Genomic DNA, 19562 nt, shown 5'->3' on the forward strand with positions numbered 1-19562 from the left:
CTATTAAATAAATCATTTATAGTTTATTTATACATTTTATATCATGGACATACTGTTGTTGTTTTTTTTTAACATTGCACATTGTCTTGCACCTCTTTATTGGACATAGAGGCAGTAGGTTCGCTAAACCTAACTGATTTGCATGTTAATTTAAACTAGAGTCTGGTAATAAAGGCACACCAGGACCTAAGAATGCTGAGGAGGCAACAAAAATTTTGGCAGAAAAACGACGCCTTGCTCGTGAGCAAAAAGAAAAAGAAGAAAGACTACAAAAAGAGATGGAACAAAGGTTGGCACAGAATCATCCTTTCTATACAGTAAATCTTGGTTGGGACCCAAATTCTGAAAGTCATGCTTTAAGTTAGATGTATATAAATTCTCAGAGTAACTGACTTTTTCTTCAATGTGAATCAGTGTGGGGAACATTTCAAGCAGACAGGACGCTAGCATAGATGAGTACATGTTCCTCTTTAGTCTGCCTGTGTCATGTGCTTTTTTTTTTTTTTTTTTTTGTCATGTGCTCTTGAGGTGTGCTGTAAAGATGCATAAAGAGATCTGCACTCACGTCAAGGGCCTAGCCCTCAGCAGTAGCACCTGAGTGATCATCCAGGACTGTCGCTGTTGGCATTCACTGGTGTCAGCCCCTTTCTTTATTTCAAAAGTCCTTTATAACTTTAGAATTTGTAAACCTGTTTATGAATAAGTTGCATACATCGTGACCCTTTCCTCCTAAATACTTCCCTGTATACTTCCTAAGAAGAAAAGCATTCTCTGATGTAACCAGGGTATTAATAACTAAAATCAGGAAATTTATTATTTTATTTTCTAATCCAGGGTCAACATACAATTCAGTTTGCTATTTGTCCCGGTGACAGTCTTCTTTTTAAAGGTTTTTAAAATGACAATTCTTTCTTAAAAGTTAACGTGTGTGTAATAGGAAACTAAAAAACACAAGAAGCAAAAAACAAAGTCATCCATAATCACAAGCGGTTTACCTTTTGATGTGTCCTTCTACCAGTGACATACTTTATATGATCTTTTCAGTTCAGAATTCAGTCCTTAAACAGTTAATAAAAAATAATATATACACACACATAGAGACAGTAACTGGTAAAGCAACTTTGCTTGAAACTTTTTTGTAAGTTTGAAATGAAAAAGTTATCCCCCAAATTTGTAAACTTGGAAAAGATACTTCCTTATGTTTTACTGGGTTTCCAATGACCTGCGGGCTGCAAATGTCACATACAGGTGTGGGCTGCTGCTGCTGCTGCTGCTAAGTCGCGTCAGTCATGTCCGACTCTGCGACCCCATAGACGGCAGCCCACCAGGCTTCCCCGTCCCTGGGATTCTCCAAGCAAGAACACTGGAGTGGGTTGCCATTTCCTTCTCCAATACAGGTGTGGGCTACTTCAGTCTAAAGGTTTCTTGATCTTTGAACTCGAGGCCCATTTGATTTGGGTCCCTGTAATGTAAACCTCTGTCCACAACCTGCAAAGAATAATGACTGATGTTGTTTTTAACTATTATTTTTAAATCACAGTCATCCTTTCCATGTACCTTATATGGGTTTGGGAGAAAGGAAGAGACATTTTGAATAGCAAAAAACCCTATAACTTGAAGAATATTATTTATTAGTTCATGTAAACAGAGCTAGTTTCACATTAAAAACCCTGAATACCAGTCATTTTGATTGGACTTTCCTCCTCTGAGCACCACCAGACCCTTCTGTAAATTCCCTCTCTCACACCCCCATGTGAGATCAGGTGTGAGCATACGTCTAGTGCAGTTAAGAAGGAGTGATTATATGTGTGTGTGCGCGTTTGTGTTTTAAGATGCAAAGTAGCCCACTACTTGATAAAAATCTTTTTCTTCTCCCAAAGGCTAGTTCCCCCTATTTAAATACGTGAAATTATGCACATCCTGTGGAATAACAAAATGTAGGGAATCTGGTGTAAATATAAATTGTATTACTATACACAAGCAGCTTCACTATAAAACTGCACATAAAAAGGATTATTATTTCATTTCATTTTCATCAGGAAAATGAAAGATGTAGCAAAGAAAGTGGATGAAGGTCAAGAAGACGAGTTTTCAGAATTTGGAGATGGACAACAACCAAAGGAGATGAAGAAGAGAGAGAGTCAGGAGCAAGAAGACCAAAAAGTAGAACTCCAGGTTTGCTGGCTCTCCTTGAGAACCAGATTGTAAAATTCAGTAGAAACCCAAAGCAAAAGTCTGTTTATCCAAGAAAGAAAATGGCCAGATGCTGCATGCTCTGGTTGCATTTTTACATTATGGTCTAGCTTTTACCCAGTGTTGCTGTCAGTCCTCCGTTACCATTAGCAGAATCCTAGGATTTTCCCAAGTGAAACAAAAGCAGAAAGCAGCAAATTACAGACCATCAGTCCTCTAGTTTAAATACATAAATAATATTACAGGTTGGCTTCAAGAAATCCAGATTGCTCGCAGAGATTAAATATCCTGTGTGATATTTCCCAATCGTGCATTCTGTGGTGACATACCTGCACCCCCTAACAGATCAGATGAAAATTGTGAATCCTCAGCAATTCACCAATTAGAATGTCTCACTAGTGTACGTTAAATCACCTGGTAAACCCCAAAACTGAGCTCAGACAATATTCAGCTTAAATTATTATTATAGCCTAATTTATATAACAGTTTTAGTGTGTCACTTATCAAAATCAGTTATATGTTTCATAAATGACTATGCATTTGCATTCCTTGAGAAAGTATCTTTAAGAATACTCTTGGTGCTTTTGAAGTGTAAGACTTGGCTCCTGGTACCTGTGTCAGTGGAAGACTACACAGTCACATATTTCAAAATGATAGTGGTCTGACAACCTTGAGGTCCTGAAGGGGATTAACATGCCTTCTAAATCTCTAGCCATAATAGTTAGCCTAGTTCTGTACATTTTTGCTAACACTTTGAAAACTGATGATCCATGAATGTTATATATATGACTCTCAATCCAAAGGTTACATTTTATTTTGGATAACATCTTACTGTTGCATTGTTGTCATTCAGATAGATTGAGAGTCAGTGATATTTTTATACAAATTTCCTAGAAAAGTGATGCCAAAATAAAAGCTCAGGAGGAGGCTGACAAACGCAAGAAGGAGCATGAGAGGATTATGTTACAGAATCTGCAGGAGAGATTAGAAAGAAAAAAGGTATGCCTCTTCTCTGTTGGGGGGATTTGATTCTTTGTTTAAAACAATGTTGGGCACATGGTTCCAAACTATGTTTTTAAAAATGACAAGTGATATGCTAGCTGGGGTTGTTTTTCCTCTGTACTCTCTCATCTTAGGATCTGACCCCTTCTCCCTAGAATGGGCTCCTCTTAATAACCGTAGCTCTTCCTTGTGGACCACTGATGACCATCACAGGGATGTCTCTCTACAGCAAAGCTCCTTTGAACAGAATCCCTTGGGTCATGGTAGGGGTTGGTAGAAGTTCGAGGTTTTTGTTTGTTTGTTTTTTGAGTTTTTTCTAAACTGTGCTGGAAATTGGAGCAACTGAGCTTGAAGAAGCAGAAGGTGTAGGCTTCTCAGAGAGGCCAAGGTGCAGGCTCTTTGTAAGGTTGGACTTTAATTTGTGCAACCCATGTGTCTCCTCTGGGAGCAAGGAAGACCTCAGACCAGGCTGAGGGACTTCCCGGCCTCTCCAAAGGGAGATCAGTAACCTTGAGGAGGCCAGAGAGCTAGAGCTCTCCTTACCTTCAGGGAAGAAGGGAACTCTTAGCCTTCCTGCATGTACTCCCAGTAACAAAACCCATGACAGCATTGCATCTTTGAGATGCATTCTTTTCATTAACATCAGCTTCACTCATGGTCTGTTTAGACAAAAATCATGTTCACAAGTTCTGATTGGTTTGCAATCATATGTGCTTAATCTAGTAATAAATTTCCACGTTGGCAAAAATCAGGAGTGAGAAGTCATATGGATTTCTGTGTTAGGGTAACAAGTACACCTGTCACCATTCAGAGTGTTTTCTAGATGACCGACTGTGAAACTGGGCTTGGAGGAAAGTGCCCACCCAGCTGCTGGCCCAACATCTTGCATTGACTTTGGCACAGACAGCAGTATTGTCTGCTTCTGGAACACAAAAATAATCAACTTCTTCAGGACCAGTGTTTTGTTTTTAATGTTTTCATGTTTGAATTTTATTTTTTTAAAAAATAGAGAATTGAGGAAATTATGAAGCGGACGAGAAAGCCAGATTCGAATGCCTCAAAGGTAGTCTGTGTGTTCCTACTAGCAGTGTATAAGAATTCCTGTTGTTTTACATTCTTGCCAACTTTTTAATTTTTGCCAGTCTGTGGTGCTAATGAAATAACATTTCACATTTCCTTGATAATTAAAAAGGTTGAGCATGTTTTTTCCCATCTTTAGTTAGCTTTCATGTTTTTTCTTGTATGGAATGCTTTGTTTAGTCTTTTGCCCAAAACTTTCTGGCTGACTTATCTTTTTCTTACTTATTGGTAGTTCTTTAAATGTTCTAGATACTTCTCCTTTCTTGCTTGTATGTGTTGCAAATACCTTCTCTCAGTTTGTGGCTTATCTTTTCTTATTGCTGTTTGCTGCTACATAGATGTTCTTGATTTTTCACATCATGGAATTTATCAGTATTCTTGGATGACTAATGGAGTTGAGTCCCTTATTGGCCATTTGGGGATTCAGTTTGGTGAAGTGTCTTTTCAAGTTCTTTGCCCCAGTTTCTATTCAGTCACTCGCATTCTTCCTACTGATCTGTGGGAGAATTTACAAGTTCTGCTTCTGAGCCCCTTGGATATTTGTACTGCAGGTATCAGCCCCCAGGCTGTAGTTTGCCTCACACTCTCATAATGTCCTTTGATGAACTGAAGCTTATTTTAATGAACTCAAATTTAGCAGTGTTTTTTCTTTTATGGTTAGTGCTTTCAGGGTCTCTCATAAGTATTTGTTTATCCCTCCCCCCAACGTCTTGTCTTTTGATGGTTTGCATTCTTCTCAGATCTTTTGGGGGGCTTCCCTGGTGGCTCACTGGTAAAGAATCTGCCTGCCAATGCAGGATATAGGTTCAACCCCTGGGTGAGGAAGATCTCCCAGAGGAAATGGCAACCCACTCCAGTATTCACGCCTGGAGAATCCCAAGGACAGAGGAGCCTGGCAGGCTACAGTCCTGGGCTTGTGAAAGAGTCAGACACAACTTAGCAACTAAACAACAGATCTTTTTATCCCCAGATTCTGTGTTCTTTACCATCTGAGCTACAAAACTGATATTTTGCCTATTTAAAATTGCCTAGTTGTGGTCATTCACATCATTATGAAAATTTAGAATAGAAATGTCATTTCTGAAAAGTGATGGCAATCACCCTCTCAGAGAGCAGGTAGCACATTGGCTTGAGAAGTCCTGCCTCAAGCAGCAGCCAAGAACATTTTAGCTGTGGCACCACCTGAGCTTAGGGCTCCAAGGAGGCAGAGCCTTTACACCATCCCAGAGCTGTTGTCCCTTGGCTCCCATTCAGGGAAGTCTGCCATTTTTGGCTGTCTTTCCGTAGCTGAAAGACAAAACTTGGGTCACCTGTCCTGTCCTCTGTAGATTCTTGGGGCTAAAGAGGTTAGATTTCTTTTTTACCTTTTAACTGAAATGACAAAAGTTAGCAATCAATCCAGGCGTGAAATCTACGTTCTCTGAAATAACTGTCAGGATGATTGAATGTTAGATGCAATCATGACTTTCTTCTCTCATTGTAGGCTACAGAAACACTGAGCAGTGATGCATATGAAGAGGATGAGGCAGATGATGAGGACGAGTCAGAAAGTGACAGTGATTCCTTTGATGACGTGCATCCATCAGGTTTGCTTGCCTTTTGAGTTCTGTTCATCACCATTTAGGAGCTAGACTGTGTAGGTTCATCCAAACTTCCTCTGCTTGTGAGCTGTTTGACTTTGAGCAAGTTACTTAACCTCTCTGTGTTCAGTTTTCCTGTCTGAAAAAGGGGAAGCTTATATTGTTCTCCTGGGATGGGCATGAGATTGCAGTGAGATCCCGAAGTACTAAGAATGGTGCTTGACACACAGTAAACTCTTAATAAATATTAGCTGCTACGACAACTGTTCTTTTGTTTTGTGCTGAGAGACTGCAGATGGCAGCTCTTTCTCAGCTCAGTGTGAGGCTTACTAGCATCTCACAGTTCAGGACCCTGTGTGGCATTCATGACTGACCACAGGTAGAATGCCACTCCCTGCCTCACAGGGAGAAAATGAGGATCCTGGCGTTCTGTGAGTGCCCCTAAGTTACATCGTTGAGTCTCATTCCCTAGTGAGTGTGAACCACAGTAATGGCATTTGAGAAAACACAGTTTGTCCACCCTTTATGTCTTAGTGGGTATCAGGCACATGGGAACCCTGCTAGCTACTGGGGCCTCAAGGAACCTTAGCCATTGGGGAGCCAGACATGAGCCAGATGGTGGTGCTGCCACATGCTGGTTGCACTAAAAGAATTTAGGCCAGAATGTCACTAGAACAGAGCAGCAGGAGCAGCAGAGGGGTAGGCTGGGCCTTAGGCCATTGAGAAAGGTTCAGATCAGAGGTGAGACTAAAATGAGAGGGTCGTCGGAAAGAGGGAGAAGAAGCACGGAGCCGTCCTGCCCTCTAGCCACCATTACTTGCTGGCAGAGGGGAGAGGGCATGTTCCTTCAAGGTGGCCCTTGGTGCTTTCAGGGCACAGTGGGCTTTTGGCCTGGCCCTGCCTCCCCAGAGTCCTGCCTCCAGACAACTCCTGTCTTCCAGGTAGACGTCGCTTGCCCAGACTGGCAGGCTCACAGCCTTCACTTTGCTTGTCTTTCTTGTTGAAACTCCAATTTTAATCTTTCTTTTTTTCCCTCTAGCTACTATAAATGGCATGGATTCATCCCCAAAACCAAAAACACATGTTAAAAATGTGAAGAACACTAGCAAGTTTTTAGATGTGACTTCTAGCCACATCCATAAAGAGACAAAAGCATTTTTAAATACTGACATGAAAACCTTCAGACAAAAAGGAGTGAAAGACCCATTGAATCAGACAAAGAGTACCAGGTGAGTCACTCAGAGTTCATCAGAGTACACCTGGGAGGGGTTATGAGTGGCATCCTCAGAAGGATGCACAAGGTTACTGACTGAACTCTTAGTTTGTCCCAAACACTGTGTCAAGTGCTCTACTTATAGGAACAAACTCAGTAAGGATAAGCATCCCCATTCTTACAGACTCGAAGACTGAGGCATGGGCTTCCCTGGTGGCTCAGTGGTGAAGAATCCGCCTGCCAGTGCAGGAGACATGGGTTTGATCCTTGATCCGGCAGATCCCACCTACCATGGAACAGCTAAGCCCAGGCACCACAATTATTGAACCTGTGCTCTAGAGCCTGGAGGCCACAGCTAATGAGCCCCACTTGCCACAACTACGAGGGTGTGGCCCTTGCTCACGGCAACTAGAGAAAAGCCTGTGTAGCAACAGAGATCCAGCACATCTAAAAAATAAAAGTATTTTTTAATGAAAGAAAACTGAGAAATGGAGAGATTATGAGCCTTATTCAACCCAGCATCCCACAGTTCAAGGGCAGAACGTAAATTCAACCCAGAAATACCTGATTGCATTCTGAGTTTTTATTCACACTGGTTAATGTTGTCTCATACAATCAGGGAAGGGGACGTTGAATGACTGCAGTATAACAGACATTTTATCTGTCTAAATTCCCATTGCAACTCTGGGCATGATATTAAAGTCCTCATTGTACATTTGGGAAACTGAGGGGCAGAGATAAGGTCAGAAGAACAGGACCAAATTCTTAGAAAGGAAGGCTCATTGGGTGATTGCCTGAAAAAGAATGTTACTTGCCACTGAGGAAGGATATCTGGGAGCCATTTTATAGTGTAACCTTGAAAGTGACATCACAGTTTCTGCCATAAATACCACCATTTCAGAAGTGGAAACTGATTTTTTTTTTAAATCCCAGAGACCAAATAACTCAGATAATTCATGATCTAGCTAAATTTGACTTGAAGGTTAAACTCTTCTAAACTTCTTCAGTTATTTCTATCATCAATTTTGTGGACCACAGTTATCCTCGAATTTGAGTTTTAGTGTATTAAGAAAATAATAAAGCTTCTGTCAGGCAAAGCCTTGGTTTGGGGACAATCAGGATTATAACCGAATATCTCGTTCCAGATCCTCCACCAAAAGACCAACCAACCGAGCAGCAAAAACTGGAAAGGCGGAAACCAGCAGCACCATGCGGCCTTCCAGGAGTTCACATTCAGAGGTTCAGAAGTGGGTGTGTGACCGAATCATCAACTTCTCAAGAGAGACAGAACCACCTGTGTCCAGTTTCCCTCCTAAGAGCCCAAAACTCCAGCTGAGAGGCTCCGTGACATCCTGCCTGAGTCACCAGCCACCTATAGACAACAAAAACAGAAGCAAATCTGTGCCAGCTCCATCAGGTAAGGCCCTCTCCTGTTTCCACTTTGTTTGAAAGGTAGTTGACCTTCAACCCTCCTCTGTTTCCAGCTGTGCCAGGGCTTGGCACCATGTAATTTTGGAGGTGAGGGAGAAGACAGTGGTGGGTCTAAAACTAGGTTGAAGAGCCCCTCATTAAGTTAGTTTTGAGAACATTCATGACATGACCAATTGTTAATACACAGAGTAGGTTCATTTCAGACAGTGGACTCCTCTGCACTCCTGATCCACTGGCTGCTCTGCAGCACACAGATCATTTAGGGCGGTGGTGGTGGTGGTGGTATAGTCGCTAAGTCATGTTCAACTCTTGCAACCCCATGGACTGTACCCCGCCAGGCTCCTCTGTATGTACATGGAATTCTCCAGGCAAGGATACTGCAGTGCATTGCCATTGCCTTCTCCAATTTAGGACAGAGGGTTGGTGAATTTTTTGGAATTAGTCCCTCAGCTTGTGTTTCCAAAACCAAAAGGCCTTGGTTTTTCTTTCCTTGAGAAGCTCTGTTTGAAATCGAGAGGCAGCTTCAACCCATTTGGAGGTTGGGGAGCATTTATAAGAGCACCAGTATGGCAGCAACTTGGGGTGGGGGGCCTGCTGCTGAGGGTCCCAGGCCAGCCTCAGTGTGGGGCAAGAATCCACTTGGTATGGAACCAGCATCTTCACTAATAAACGTTTCTTTTCTTTTTCCCTCTGGTCAGATATGTAAACCTCGTCCAGCCTAGAAGAGAATCCATTCTTCACTCTGGATTTTGACCTCCGGGCCCACCTTTCAAAATTTCTCTGCTTCCTACATGAACCCAGCAAAGAAAATGACTCAAAAAAAATCATCTTAACATATCTCAGAAGATGCTCATATCATCTTGAGTCTTGCCCATAAGCAAGGGTTCTGAGTAAAGAGTCATTTTATTTTGCTGTAAAAATCTCCATTGTCTGTCATTCTTGTATTTTCATGCCAACACATTTGTGTATCAAGTGTGTCTTTATAAAATGTTCACTCTTAAGCATATATAAAATGCTAAGAGAATCTTACACCAAAAGAAAAGTTTTTTGTCAGTACCTATTTGAAATCTTAAAATCATGTTTACTGCATTTAACAGTTACATTTGTTTTTGTTGTTTAGTCGCTGAGTCGTATCTGACTCTTCCAACCGTATGGACTGCAGCCCACCAGGCTCCTCTGCCCATGGGATTTCCCAGGCAAGAATACTGGAGTGGGTTACCATTCCCTTCTCCAGGGGATCTTCCTGACCCAGGGATCGAACCCATGTCTCCTGCATTGGCAGGCAGATTCTTTACCGCTGAGCCACTAGGGCAGCCCCAACAATTGCTTTAATTTAGCAATAAAAACTCACATTCAGTCTGGTAGAGAACATAATGGGTCTTAAGGGTCTCAAGATTCCTCACACAAGTTTCGTTGGATTGTTCTTAATATACAAAAACAGAAAGTTGCAAGATAGAGTGAATCACATTTTATCGTTAATGTATGTTTGTTTTTAACTCTGCCATAGTCTGCCGGTCCTGAGCACAGACACTGGTACCTTCAAATGCTGGCGGTCCTAGAAGGTGTAATTTTTTTTCATCTTTCCTGCTTTTGTCAGCATTTCATTTTGGAAGTACATATTGAGGTTTATAAGAACATGTTATTTCTATTGTGTACATAAGGCAGTATTTGGCTGTTGTCTGATGGGGTATGTTCAATTCCTCGACATGTTTACCGTGTATAATCTTTCTGCTTATGTTCTCCAGGCCTGCCATTCAGTATACACTCAGGCTTGAGATGTGGAACCAAAATTTGTTTGCCGGCTGCAAGTGTGTAAAGGAGCAGTGTTTTTCTTTGGTCCCCGCTGTAGACAAGCACATACACAGTGGACATACACACACGTATACGTACACACAGGTGTACACAGGATGTATGTTTCCTGAAATCCACTGAATCATGCTTAAACGATTGACTAAAACTTGAATTCAGATTGGTTGTCCTGATGCTAATGAGTTTTCTGGTGGATCACGAATAGCTGGAAGCAGGCCCATCTTCCTTTGTAGCCACCGGTCTTGAATTAGTAAAAGGAAGTAGTTATTCTTTCTGATTCCCTAGTTCTTTGCTATTCAGAGTACTGTTATCTTTGTTATAGATCAGAGCTTGGTGCCTTAGATTTTAAAACTTTATATACACAATCTCTTTTATATAAAAGGCAGAGGCAATCATTGTAACAAAATGTGTTTCTGATATTTTTCTGCACAAATTTCACACGTTGCAACACTGTTAAACCTTCATAATGTGTGCTCTATGCAATAAACTTTGCAGGTAAAGCGAGTTTTCTCCATGTTTAATAGCACAAAATGTACTGAAGGCGGTATAAAGGTGACACCAGCTTGTAACCGAGCCGTGAACACAGGCAGGCGGTGTGTTCGATGAACAGTAATCACATCGTCTGGTGCCCCTCTGCAGCCACTTGGTGGTTTGGCCGTGTGCTACCGCGTGCGACATTAAGATAGGAATTTCGAACTCTGCTTTTCTCCCTGCACCTGTTTCAGTGCTTGTTACTCCTGCCTGTGATGGCTCTGACTTATATTTGAGGCCAGTAATTAAAGTATCTTTCTTTTTACTGTGGAAAAATGTACGAGTGGCATTTAGTACATTTAAAATGTGAAACTATCACTGCTATCTAGTTCCAGAATGTTTTCATTACCCTAAAAAGAAACCCAGGACCCTTAAGCAGTCACTCCCCATTCCCCCCTGTGCATCCCTTTTCAAGCTCACATCTGGTGCTGGCCACACGAAAACACAGTTGCTTTTGACAGTCTGCGCATGTGCTCTGGGAGTCACTGTGCTCCGTTGCCCGCACGTGACATCACTTCAGGACATCACTGTTACTGTGTGTGGCCAAACCGCCATTTGGATCTGCCCGTAAATGTTTAGCTTCTACTCTGGAAACATGTTCCACTCCACTGGGTTTTGTGTTGGATAAAGGTGCAGTCCTTTTTTATCCCTGATCTGTGGCATCTGGTGCTTTGAGAATAGTGGCAGCCGTTCCCCACTTGGCATTCCATGCCGGGCCATGCACTAGGATTGCTGAACCAGGGCATTCCTTGGTATGCACGCAACCTAAAACACCAATATAGCACCCTCCTGACAGCTCTGAGGTGTTGACACTGACCCAGCCTCCACACTTGGCATAGGCTGGTGTCCTCTGGGGATACACTGGTCACCTCACGTTTCCCTTGCTCTCTGGAAAACCTTTTTTTTTTTTTTTTTTTTTCTGGAGAACCTCTTGGTGTCCACTCCCCTGAGCAATAGGCCCCTGGCCTCTCCCAGTGTCACCCCTCTCCCCTCCCTCGTGTGCAGTGAAGCCTTGCAACAGTTTCAATCCCCAACAACCACAAAAATGCAGTAAGGACACTGGAAAGGATGCTGGACAAGTCTGAAGACCTGAATCCCAGCTGAGGTGGCTACAGGCCCACCAGGTGACTGCACACGACATGGACCTCTGAGCCCTCTGTTGTGGTGAGTTGGAGGCTGGCCTCCAATCACTGAAGGCCTTCAGTTCTCAGGAGTCACTGACTCCCTGTGGCAGGAGCTAGAGGGTTGAGAAATGGGCATGGAACTGTAGCAGCAGCTGGTGCCAAGAAGCACAAGCCTGAAGGCAGACTGTCCAGCATGTCTTATCAGGGAATATCCAATATGCCCACCTCCACCCCCACTGTTCCACAGGCCTGGTTGGTTGCAGACCACTTTGACCTCCATCTCCCTTCCCACCAGTCTACTTTTGACTGTTCCTGGATAGGCTTGTCTCATAATTTCTCAGACTGTTGTAATAACCGTAGTTACATGTTCTATATGCCAGGTACTTTAGAGGCATCATTTTAAACCCTCACAACAACCCTGTGAAGTGGGTATTCATTTTTACCTAGGACACAGATTCGTGGAGGTGGGTATTTATTCAATGTTATACAACTAGAAAGAGGAAGATCTGGTGCTCAAATTCAAGTCTGATTCTAAAAGTCTTTTGGCTTTTGTGGTGGGTAATACACTATCTTTGGTGCTAGAGATAAAAATAATTGCTAATGTTTGTTGAATGGTTTTCTTGGATGTTGCTTTTCTTGCGTGCCAGTCGGTTGCCATGCTTAATAAATAAGCATTTGTATAATCATGTAATGTGCATGTGACTCTGCAAGGTAGGAATTCTGTCTTGTTTTACAGGCGAGGAAGCCAGCTCAGAGAAGTTAGGTGACCTGCCCAAGGTCTCATACTTGGGAAGTGGCAGTGCAGCCAGGATTGGAATCCAGGCAGTATGGCTGCAGAATTTACCTTGTTAACCAAAAAGTAGATTATGTTCTTGATACTCTGATGCCCTTCATTATGAGGGAGAAGAGGGTTCTCTGCTGAAAATTCTGTAGCTAGAATTTCCCCTCCTTCCTCCTGAGTCTTAGGTTGTCATTGTTAAAATTGACTACTGAGCACTGAGCGTGGTGCTTCCCTCGTTGTGATGTAGTGGACAGACAGTGTTCTCCCCTATGACAAGGCAGTGTCATAAGCCTTACAGCCTGGGCTAGAGGTGTGCCCAGGGGTGTGTGTGACCTTCAGTTTTCTCACGTGGAAAATTGGGGCATTAGTGCCAGTGTTGGCTGTGAAGACTTGATATAATTGTATAAGGTACTTTTCAAGTGTTACGCAATATCTGGGGGCCCAGTGTTGGCAGGCCTGTTGCTGGGGGACAAAGGAAGAGCCTGGGAATGGCAGGAAGGGTGGAGGGGGCTACAGGTGATCTCAGGCAGGGTTGTGCAGTCCAGTCATACAGCTTTTTCTCCGCAGAGCTCTTTAGCCTTGGCATAGGCCAGGGTTTTGCATGCCGAGTGGGATGGGAAGCAAAGGGTGACGGGACTGAGGACAACAAGATGGGGTCAGTGATAGGGTGTAGCATCTCGGGGAGGTGATGATGGAGAAGGGCTGAGAGGTAATTGAGCCATCAGTCGACTGGAGAGCTAAGAACTAGTTCAGTGGGATGAAGAGAGAACAGGAAGGGAGGGAATGCCGTCAGAGATGCAGGTCCCAGTGCAGTGAAGGCCTAGGATTTCCGTGCCAAAGCAGCAGAGGTGGGGGCACTTGTGTCAGGGTTTCCCCCTGGGGCCCCCACCCTTGCCACTGCCCATCACCCAGCTCCTTTAGGAAGCAGAGGGCCACCATCTCAACTCCCCACCTCACCCCTACTTCTTGGGGCCCCAGGGGATGACCCAATAGACTCTTATAAACAGAGTTTAAATGATTTTAACTGCTAATTTCTCTAGGGAAACACACAAGAGGCTGTTCTCCATTCATAGAAATAACTTGCTACAAACAGGTCTTGATTCATAACGTGGCAAATGCTAGCTTCAAACATGTTCTGTCCTTTCACTACCCCAGGTGTGAGAGTTCCTCCAAAGACCTCCGCCTTTAGCTGAAATGTCCTTCCACCTGAGGAGCCTGCAGCAGACACCTGTGTCACTGGGCCTCCGGCACCATCCTGAAACAACTACGTGGTGTGGGCAGGTTGGATGCCCCAAGAACCTGAGCCTCAGCGGTGTGGCCATGAGCCATGATCTAGAAGCTACCTCTACCTCTGTCCACACCATCTCCACCTCCCCCACCCGAGGCAGAGGGGCCCCAACGAGCAGCCTCCCAAATGACTGGTGTCCTTGAGCAAGATCACCTCCTTCTGAAGGCCTGGCAGTGGAGGAGTGGCCGCTGAGGCACAGCAGGGCTCCACATGGCACAGGGAAGGGCAGTCAGAACATAGACGGGATGACTTCTCGACACACTTCAGCTGCAGTTCCCTTTCTGGCCGACCCCTGGCCAACGGAAAGCAATGTGCTCTTTTTAAGGTGATCAACATCTGGGAAATGTTATTTCTGGTCAGAGTGGGGTTTTTCATTGTTATTGTTTTTTACTGGATCCAAGTGCTGTTATGGGTTTCTTTTATCTTGTTTATAATTCATGTAAGTGAACTGAACTGAGTATGTCCTTGAAGGAAGGAAAAGTCATTCAGGTTTCTGGATCTGCAGTATCACCTTAGAACAATTCAACCAAGCAGAATTAAAAGTCAGGAGGCAAGTTATTTATATGCTGCTTTATTTCTGTAAGGATACACGGAACCGTTAGATGATCACTGCTAATGACAAAATGTAGAAATGAGGCATGGGCTTCTCTAACCACTCCTATGAGAATGTTAATATGCATCATCATTACATGTGTACTCGTGATATCGTCTCATTATACTATGTAATATAACATTGTAGCTAGAATACAGTAATAGGGGATCCTGTGACTCAGGTGAGCACTGCGTGGAACTCTGGTTCTGCCTGTGGGCACAGTGGCCTCCATGCTCCCCTAGAGCCAGCTAAGCTCTGGAGGAACAGTCCTCAGAATCACAAGAGAAGGGAACTGGCAGGCCTGGTTAACACACCGACACAGAGCAGACAAGTACTATGTTACAAGGGATTCCACTCGTCACTGCTGGGAAATGTCATATCCGTTGTCAATGACAGTTCTGGCGCCTGTTCACCTACCCCTCTTGAGTTTTATGGTTACTTCTGTAGGATGAATTCAAAACTGTAGGAACGTATAAGGGGGCTAAAATACTCTCATGCAAGTCTCCAAACCCATAAACTATGCTGCTATTAATTAAAACAAAGGAATTATTAATTAAAAAAAAGATAAAAGGACAGCTGGGTTAGTTTTGTTAAGCTTCCAAAAGTATTCGCTGTGATGACGTTCTTCTGTAACAGGCTCGTTTTCTCAGATCTGCCTACACTTTCCAAATCACCTGCACGTTCCATGCTTGAAAGTGGGAACGCTCAGAAAACACGCCACACAGGGAAACCAAACGTTAGTACAGGGAAAAAGGTCAGTTGAGAATTACAGCTAAATTCAAATGTTAATTTTTTGGAAATTCGGATTAGTTATTTGAAAGCACAAAAAACAGAAGGAAGGTTTTGATGAGGAAGTTATTTAAACCATGCATTTCACTAAGTTCTTTCTGCTCACAGAACAGGGTGAGCAGCTGAGTTGGAGCAGCCGCTCCAACTCTTGTGTCGTGTGATGACAATGTGGGTCCCAGCTGAGCCACAAGAGGTGTATCAGTGGGGCTTTATCGCTTAGGCTTCTTGCTTGCATCACTAAGCAGCTACATGGTCAGCGCTTTTCTGCTCTATGATAAAACATGCAGAAGAATCAATCTACCTAAGTATTTGTTTCCTAATTGCAGCTATGGAGAAATAAACTTTGCTGTAGGCTTGCTTTTTGCTAAATCCTAATATGATCACTGTGTGCCCTTAACTCAAGTAATAACTGTAAAATGGGAGAAAAGACAGAAGGAGCGACTCTGAAGAGGTGAAAGGCCGCTCTTGCCCTATGGGTGGTGCCGGGCAGAGGGCAAGGACACAAGGAACAAGACTCAAATTCCATTTTACAGGACAGGAGCCCCTGTCACTTTACAGCTTTTTGGCACAGTCGGGGCAATACACTTGCTCCTGATGGAAAACAAAGCGCTTGTTGGCCAGATTCACGGAGCATTTTTTGCAGTGGAAGCAGTAGTCGTGCCAGGATTGTCCTTCATAGGCCACCACACTGGAGCCTTTACCAAACCCTGTGGAAGAAACAGAAGCAGACAAGAGCGACAGCTGAGTGGACACAGGTGGCAGCCAGGCTGCCGCCTTGCCCATTCATGGAGCCGACAAGCACGCAGGCTGCATCCGCCTGGCGCCCGGCCCCCCGCTCCACCGCGCACTGTCCCCCACGCCGCCGGGACCTGAGAAGATGCCAGAGCTCCGCCGAGGGCCCCCTGCTCTCCAGAACCCACATCCCCAGCCACCGCCATCGCCCTGTGACTGACGCGCACCGACCTCCCAGCACAACCAGTTTCTTTGATTTAGGTCAGGGCCATGGCATCAAAGTGGCCACCAGGAGGCAAACTTGGGCTGTTTGTGGGGTGTGCACTTACCGGGCCTCGAGGAGCTGCTAAGCTTCGATTTTTTCTATAAAGAACCACCACCCACGAGGGACAAGTCCTCTCTCCACCCGGATGCCTGCCCCGGAGGTTGGCGCTGGGAAACAGGGTGAGAGGCAAGCGTTTCCCGTGGCACACTGGGGGCTTCCTAGCTTTAGAGACTGGGTGGCTCACTCTTGACACAGTCCTTTTCCCTGAGGATGGCAAAAGTCTTCTCAAATGTACATTTCAAGGCTCCCCGGGAGATGGGAAAATTGGAGGCGGGGGGGAGAGGGCCCAGGGCACGTGGACCGCGGCCGCGAGATGAGGAATGAAGTGATTAGCTCGGCTCCTGATCGCAAAAGAACTGCCCACCAGCACCTCTGAGCTAGCCTTCCGCTACGGGGTGTTCTCATCCCAGCTTCTCGCTCTCTGGCCTCCCCCCTCCCCGCCTCCCCCACCCAAGCCCACCGTGCTCCTCTCCCCCGCCTCCCCCCAGCACCCCCCGCTCCGCGCAGTGCCTGCCCGTGGCCGTGGGTCTCAGGCTCGTGATCTCCGGCAGCAGCGTAAGTCAGCAGTAGTCGTAAGTGTTCTGTGTTGCAAAGGCTAACCTGGCCTGGGGGAGAATCCAAACTACTTGGGGGCCTTTGGGACCACAATGGCAGGGGGAGAAGGGCATTCTTTAGGGCCTTTGTGGATGAAACCGACGACGTAGGAAAATGAGAGATGGTTACCATGCGCAAAACCTAGCCTGGCAGACTTAGCAAGGACTCTTTAGCCTACCAGTGATTGGGTTCTTGCATCCAGCACACTTCTTGGCCACAAAGTTCTTGTAGCAATCCACGCAGTAATACTGGTCCTCCACAGCGGTGAAACGCTGCCCAGCCAGCTTCTTAGAGCAGGTAACACACACAAAGCACTCGGCATGCCAGGGCTGATCCTGGTAAGTGATTCCTCCAGATGTGATGGCCTAGACCAGGGAGTGTAGCACCGGATTCAGATTCAACAACCATTTTGTTGAATGCCTACTACGTGCCAGGCACTGTGCTGGGCGCTCTGGTCTATAGTATCTCATTAAATCACCACAACGGCCATGGGAGGCAGGTGCTATTATTATCCGCCAGTTACAGATGAAGACACTGAGGCTCAGAGAAGATGAGCCCCTGTGCAAGGTTACTACATAGCAACTGGGTGCAGGAGGCTGGCCTCCAGAGCCAGCGTGCCCTTGGACAGCCTGCCTTGGCCTGGGCGCTGCTTTCTACTACCAGTCTCCTCATCTGTAAAACGAGAATGACAATTCCTACATCACAGGGCTGTCGTGAGGATGGAATGGGAGAGTGTGTGCCAGTGCTCTGCAAACTGTCAAACACTTAGAACTCCCGGACACGCACCTTGTTGCATTTCACGCAGTGCTTGGCAAACTTGGCCTCATGGCAAGTCACGCAGTAGAAGTCCTCCCCTTTAGGGAAGAAGCTTCCTGTCCCGATGACTTGCTTGCAGTTGCTGCAGGTGAAGCAGTCTTTGTGCCAGACAGTGCCCTTGTATTCCACGTTCTGATCTCCTGCGGGGGGGGGGAAGCGAAGGGGTAGCCCCACTGGCAGTGCCCTGCAGGGGGCTGCATCCACTCGGGGTGCGGCCTGGGCCCTCCAGAGTGGATGGAATGCAGGCCCTGCAGTGCTTGGCCCCATGCGGGGAGTTCTCCACCATGTCCTGCATGTGGTCACGCCCACCCAGACTCTCAGGAAGGGAACCCCGGCCGTAGTGATTTAGGGTCAGATGCCTGAATCCCCACTCCCCCACCCCCATGGCCTTTGTGGATACAGAGATGCAATGTGACCCGTAATTACACCTTAAGGAAGAAGCATGCTTCGATCACTTACTATCCCAAATGAGAAAGCGCTACATACTTTTCACTTCCTTCTCTTGCCACAGACAGTTCTCTCCAGTGTTCTTTTAGCTGCCAGGTGTGTGCGTGTGTGCAAGCATATATGTGTACACATATATTCAGGTATATATATGCGTGCATATATACGCTGAACTCCAGCATCAGCTCCCCGCGGCTCCAGCCCCATCCCCGCAAGCAACCCCTTGCCACGTCTGCCCTCAGGGCCTCCTCCCTGGCTGCCCCGGGGCTGAGTGTGGCTGGTACCTGCTACAATGGGCTTGAGGCAGCCCTTGCACTTGGGGTTGTCCTCCCGAGTGGTGCACTTGTTGCACAGGATCTTGTTGTCCTTGGCCACGAAGGTCTCACTGGCCAAGGGCTGGAGGCACTTAGAGCAGCGGAAGCAGGTGTCGTGCCAGTAGCGGTTCTTGTAGTGCACCTCCTGGGAACCGAGCAGTAGCCGGGCATGGTAAGCAAGACCTCCCACAAGACCACACAGTCCCCCCGCCCCCCTGCCCAGAGCCCAAGCAGAAGGGCCAGGGCCCCATCCACACCCCCCGGCCCCGCCCGCCCGCCCCCCACAGCCGCCACTACCTTGGAGTCGGCGCCGATGGGCTTGCGGCACTGCACACACGTGTTGGCACAGAACTTGTCGAAGCACTTGAGGCAGCAGTGGTGGCCGTCCTTCTGCACGTACTTCTTCCCCTGCAGGTTGTCTCTGCAGTAGTGGCAGTCGAACTTCTCAGCCATGGTGCCTACTTTATAGCTGGAAGGACCTGTAGGTGGTGAACAAGAGGGACAAAGAGCCAAGGGTTAGGCTGGAGAGTGTGCCTGAGGGGCTCCAGGGAGGCCACCCTGGGACCCAGGCAACAGGCACCTCACCAAGACACCCGTGACAAAAGCATCCTGCCATGAGTCCCTGGCACCCTGAAGGGGGGGTACAGTTGGTGAGCGAGGGCAGGGCTGGGATGGGCAGGCTGGAGAGGGGAGGCCGGTCTACACCAAAGGACATGCTGCTCTGGGTCGAGTCTGCAGGTGGCAGCTCGTGGGCTCCCCCTTCACAGGAAGGAGGTGCCCAGATCCTCACCAGAGACCCAACCAGGAGCCCCGTCACCCTCCCCAACTTTCTCAGCACAGAGAGTATCATCTGGAGGCCCCGCTCTCCTAGCTGCAAAGCTCAGTTCATCTGAACAAAAACTTACTACTGACTCTAGACCACGC

The 19562-nt window shown here is 46.1% G+C and overlaps 2 protein-coding genes across 7 annotated transcripts in view; one reads left to right on the top strand and one right to left on the bottom strand.

The window, feature by feature from the left end:
- Positions 1 to 10812, top strand: part of MAP7D3 (MAP7 domain containing 3) — a 35540-nt gene extending 24728 nt beyond the window's left edge. For 3 of the 4 annotated variants that reach the window (XM_070366080.1, XM_070366078.1, XM_070366079.1), the window contains 8 exons: positions 160 to 289; positions 2040 to 2175; positions 3088 to 3192; positions 4205 to 4258; positions 5759 to 5861; positions 6895 to 7084; positions 8214 to 8485; positions 9198 to 10812. In XM_070366080.1, the coding sequence (XP_070222181.1) occupies positions 160 to 289; positions 2040 to 2175; positions 3088 to 3192; positions 4205 to 4258; positions 5759 to 5861; positions 6895 to 7084; positions 8214 to 8485; positions 9198 to 9205 (998 nt within the window). In that variant the 3' untranslated portion in view covers positions 9206 to 10812. Of the gene's footprint in view, positions 1 to 159; positions 290 to 2039; positions 2176 to 3087; positions 3193 to 4202; positions 4259 to 5758; positions 5862 to 6894; positions 7085 to 8213; positions 8486 to 9197 lie in introns of those variants that run through there. The other variant, XM_070366081.1, reaches the window with a different exon arrangement.
- Positions 10813 to 14587: 3775 nt separating this feature from the next.
- Positions 14588 to 19562, bottom strand: part of FHL1 (four and a half LIM domains 1) — a 64902-nt gene continuing 59927 nt past the window's right edge. For 2 of the 3 annotated variants that reach the window (XM_070366082.1, XM_014482204.2), the window contains 5 exons: positions 18936 to 19117; positions 18609 to 18783; positions 17851 to 18020; positions 17243 to 17429; positions 14588 to 16120 (listed from right to left, as the gene is read on the bottom strand). In XM_070366082.1, coding sequence (XP_070222183.1) covers positions 15966 to 16120; positions 17243 to 17429; positions 17851 to 18020; positions 18609 to 18783; positions 18936 to 19091 — 843 coding nt within the window. In that variant the 5' untranslated portion in view covers positions 19092 to 19117 and the 3' untranslated portion in view covers positions 14588 to 15965. Of the gene's footprint in view, positions 16121 to 16474; positions 16675 to 17242; positions 17430 to 17850; positions 18021 to 18608; positions 18784 to 18935; positions 19118 to 19562 lie in introns of all 3 variants that reach the window. The other variant, XM_005907807.3, reaches the window with a different exon arrangement.

The sequence above is a fragment of the Bos mutus genome, chromosome X (genome assembly GCF_027580195.1).
Source record: "Bos mutus isolate GX-2022 chromosome X, NWIPB_WYAK_1.1, whole genome shotgun sequence".
In the NCBI taxonomy this organism is placed as follows: domain Eukaryota; kingdom Metazoa; phylum Chordata; class Mammalia; order Artiodactyla; family Bovidae; genus Bos; species Bos mutus.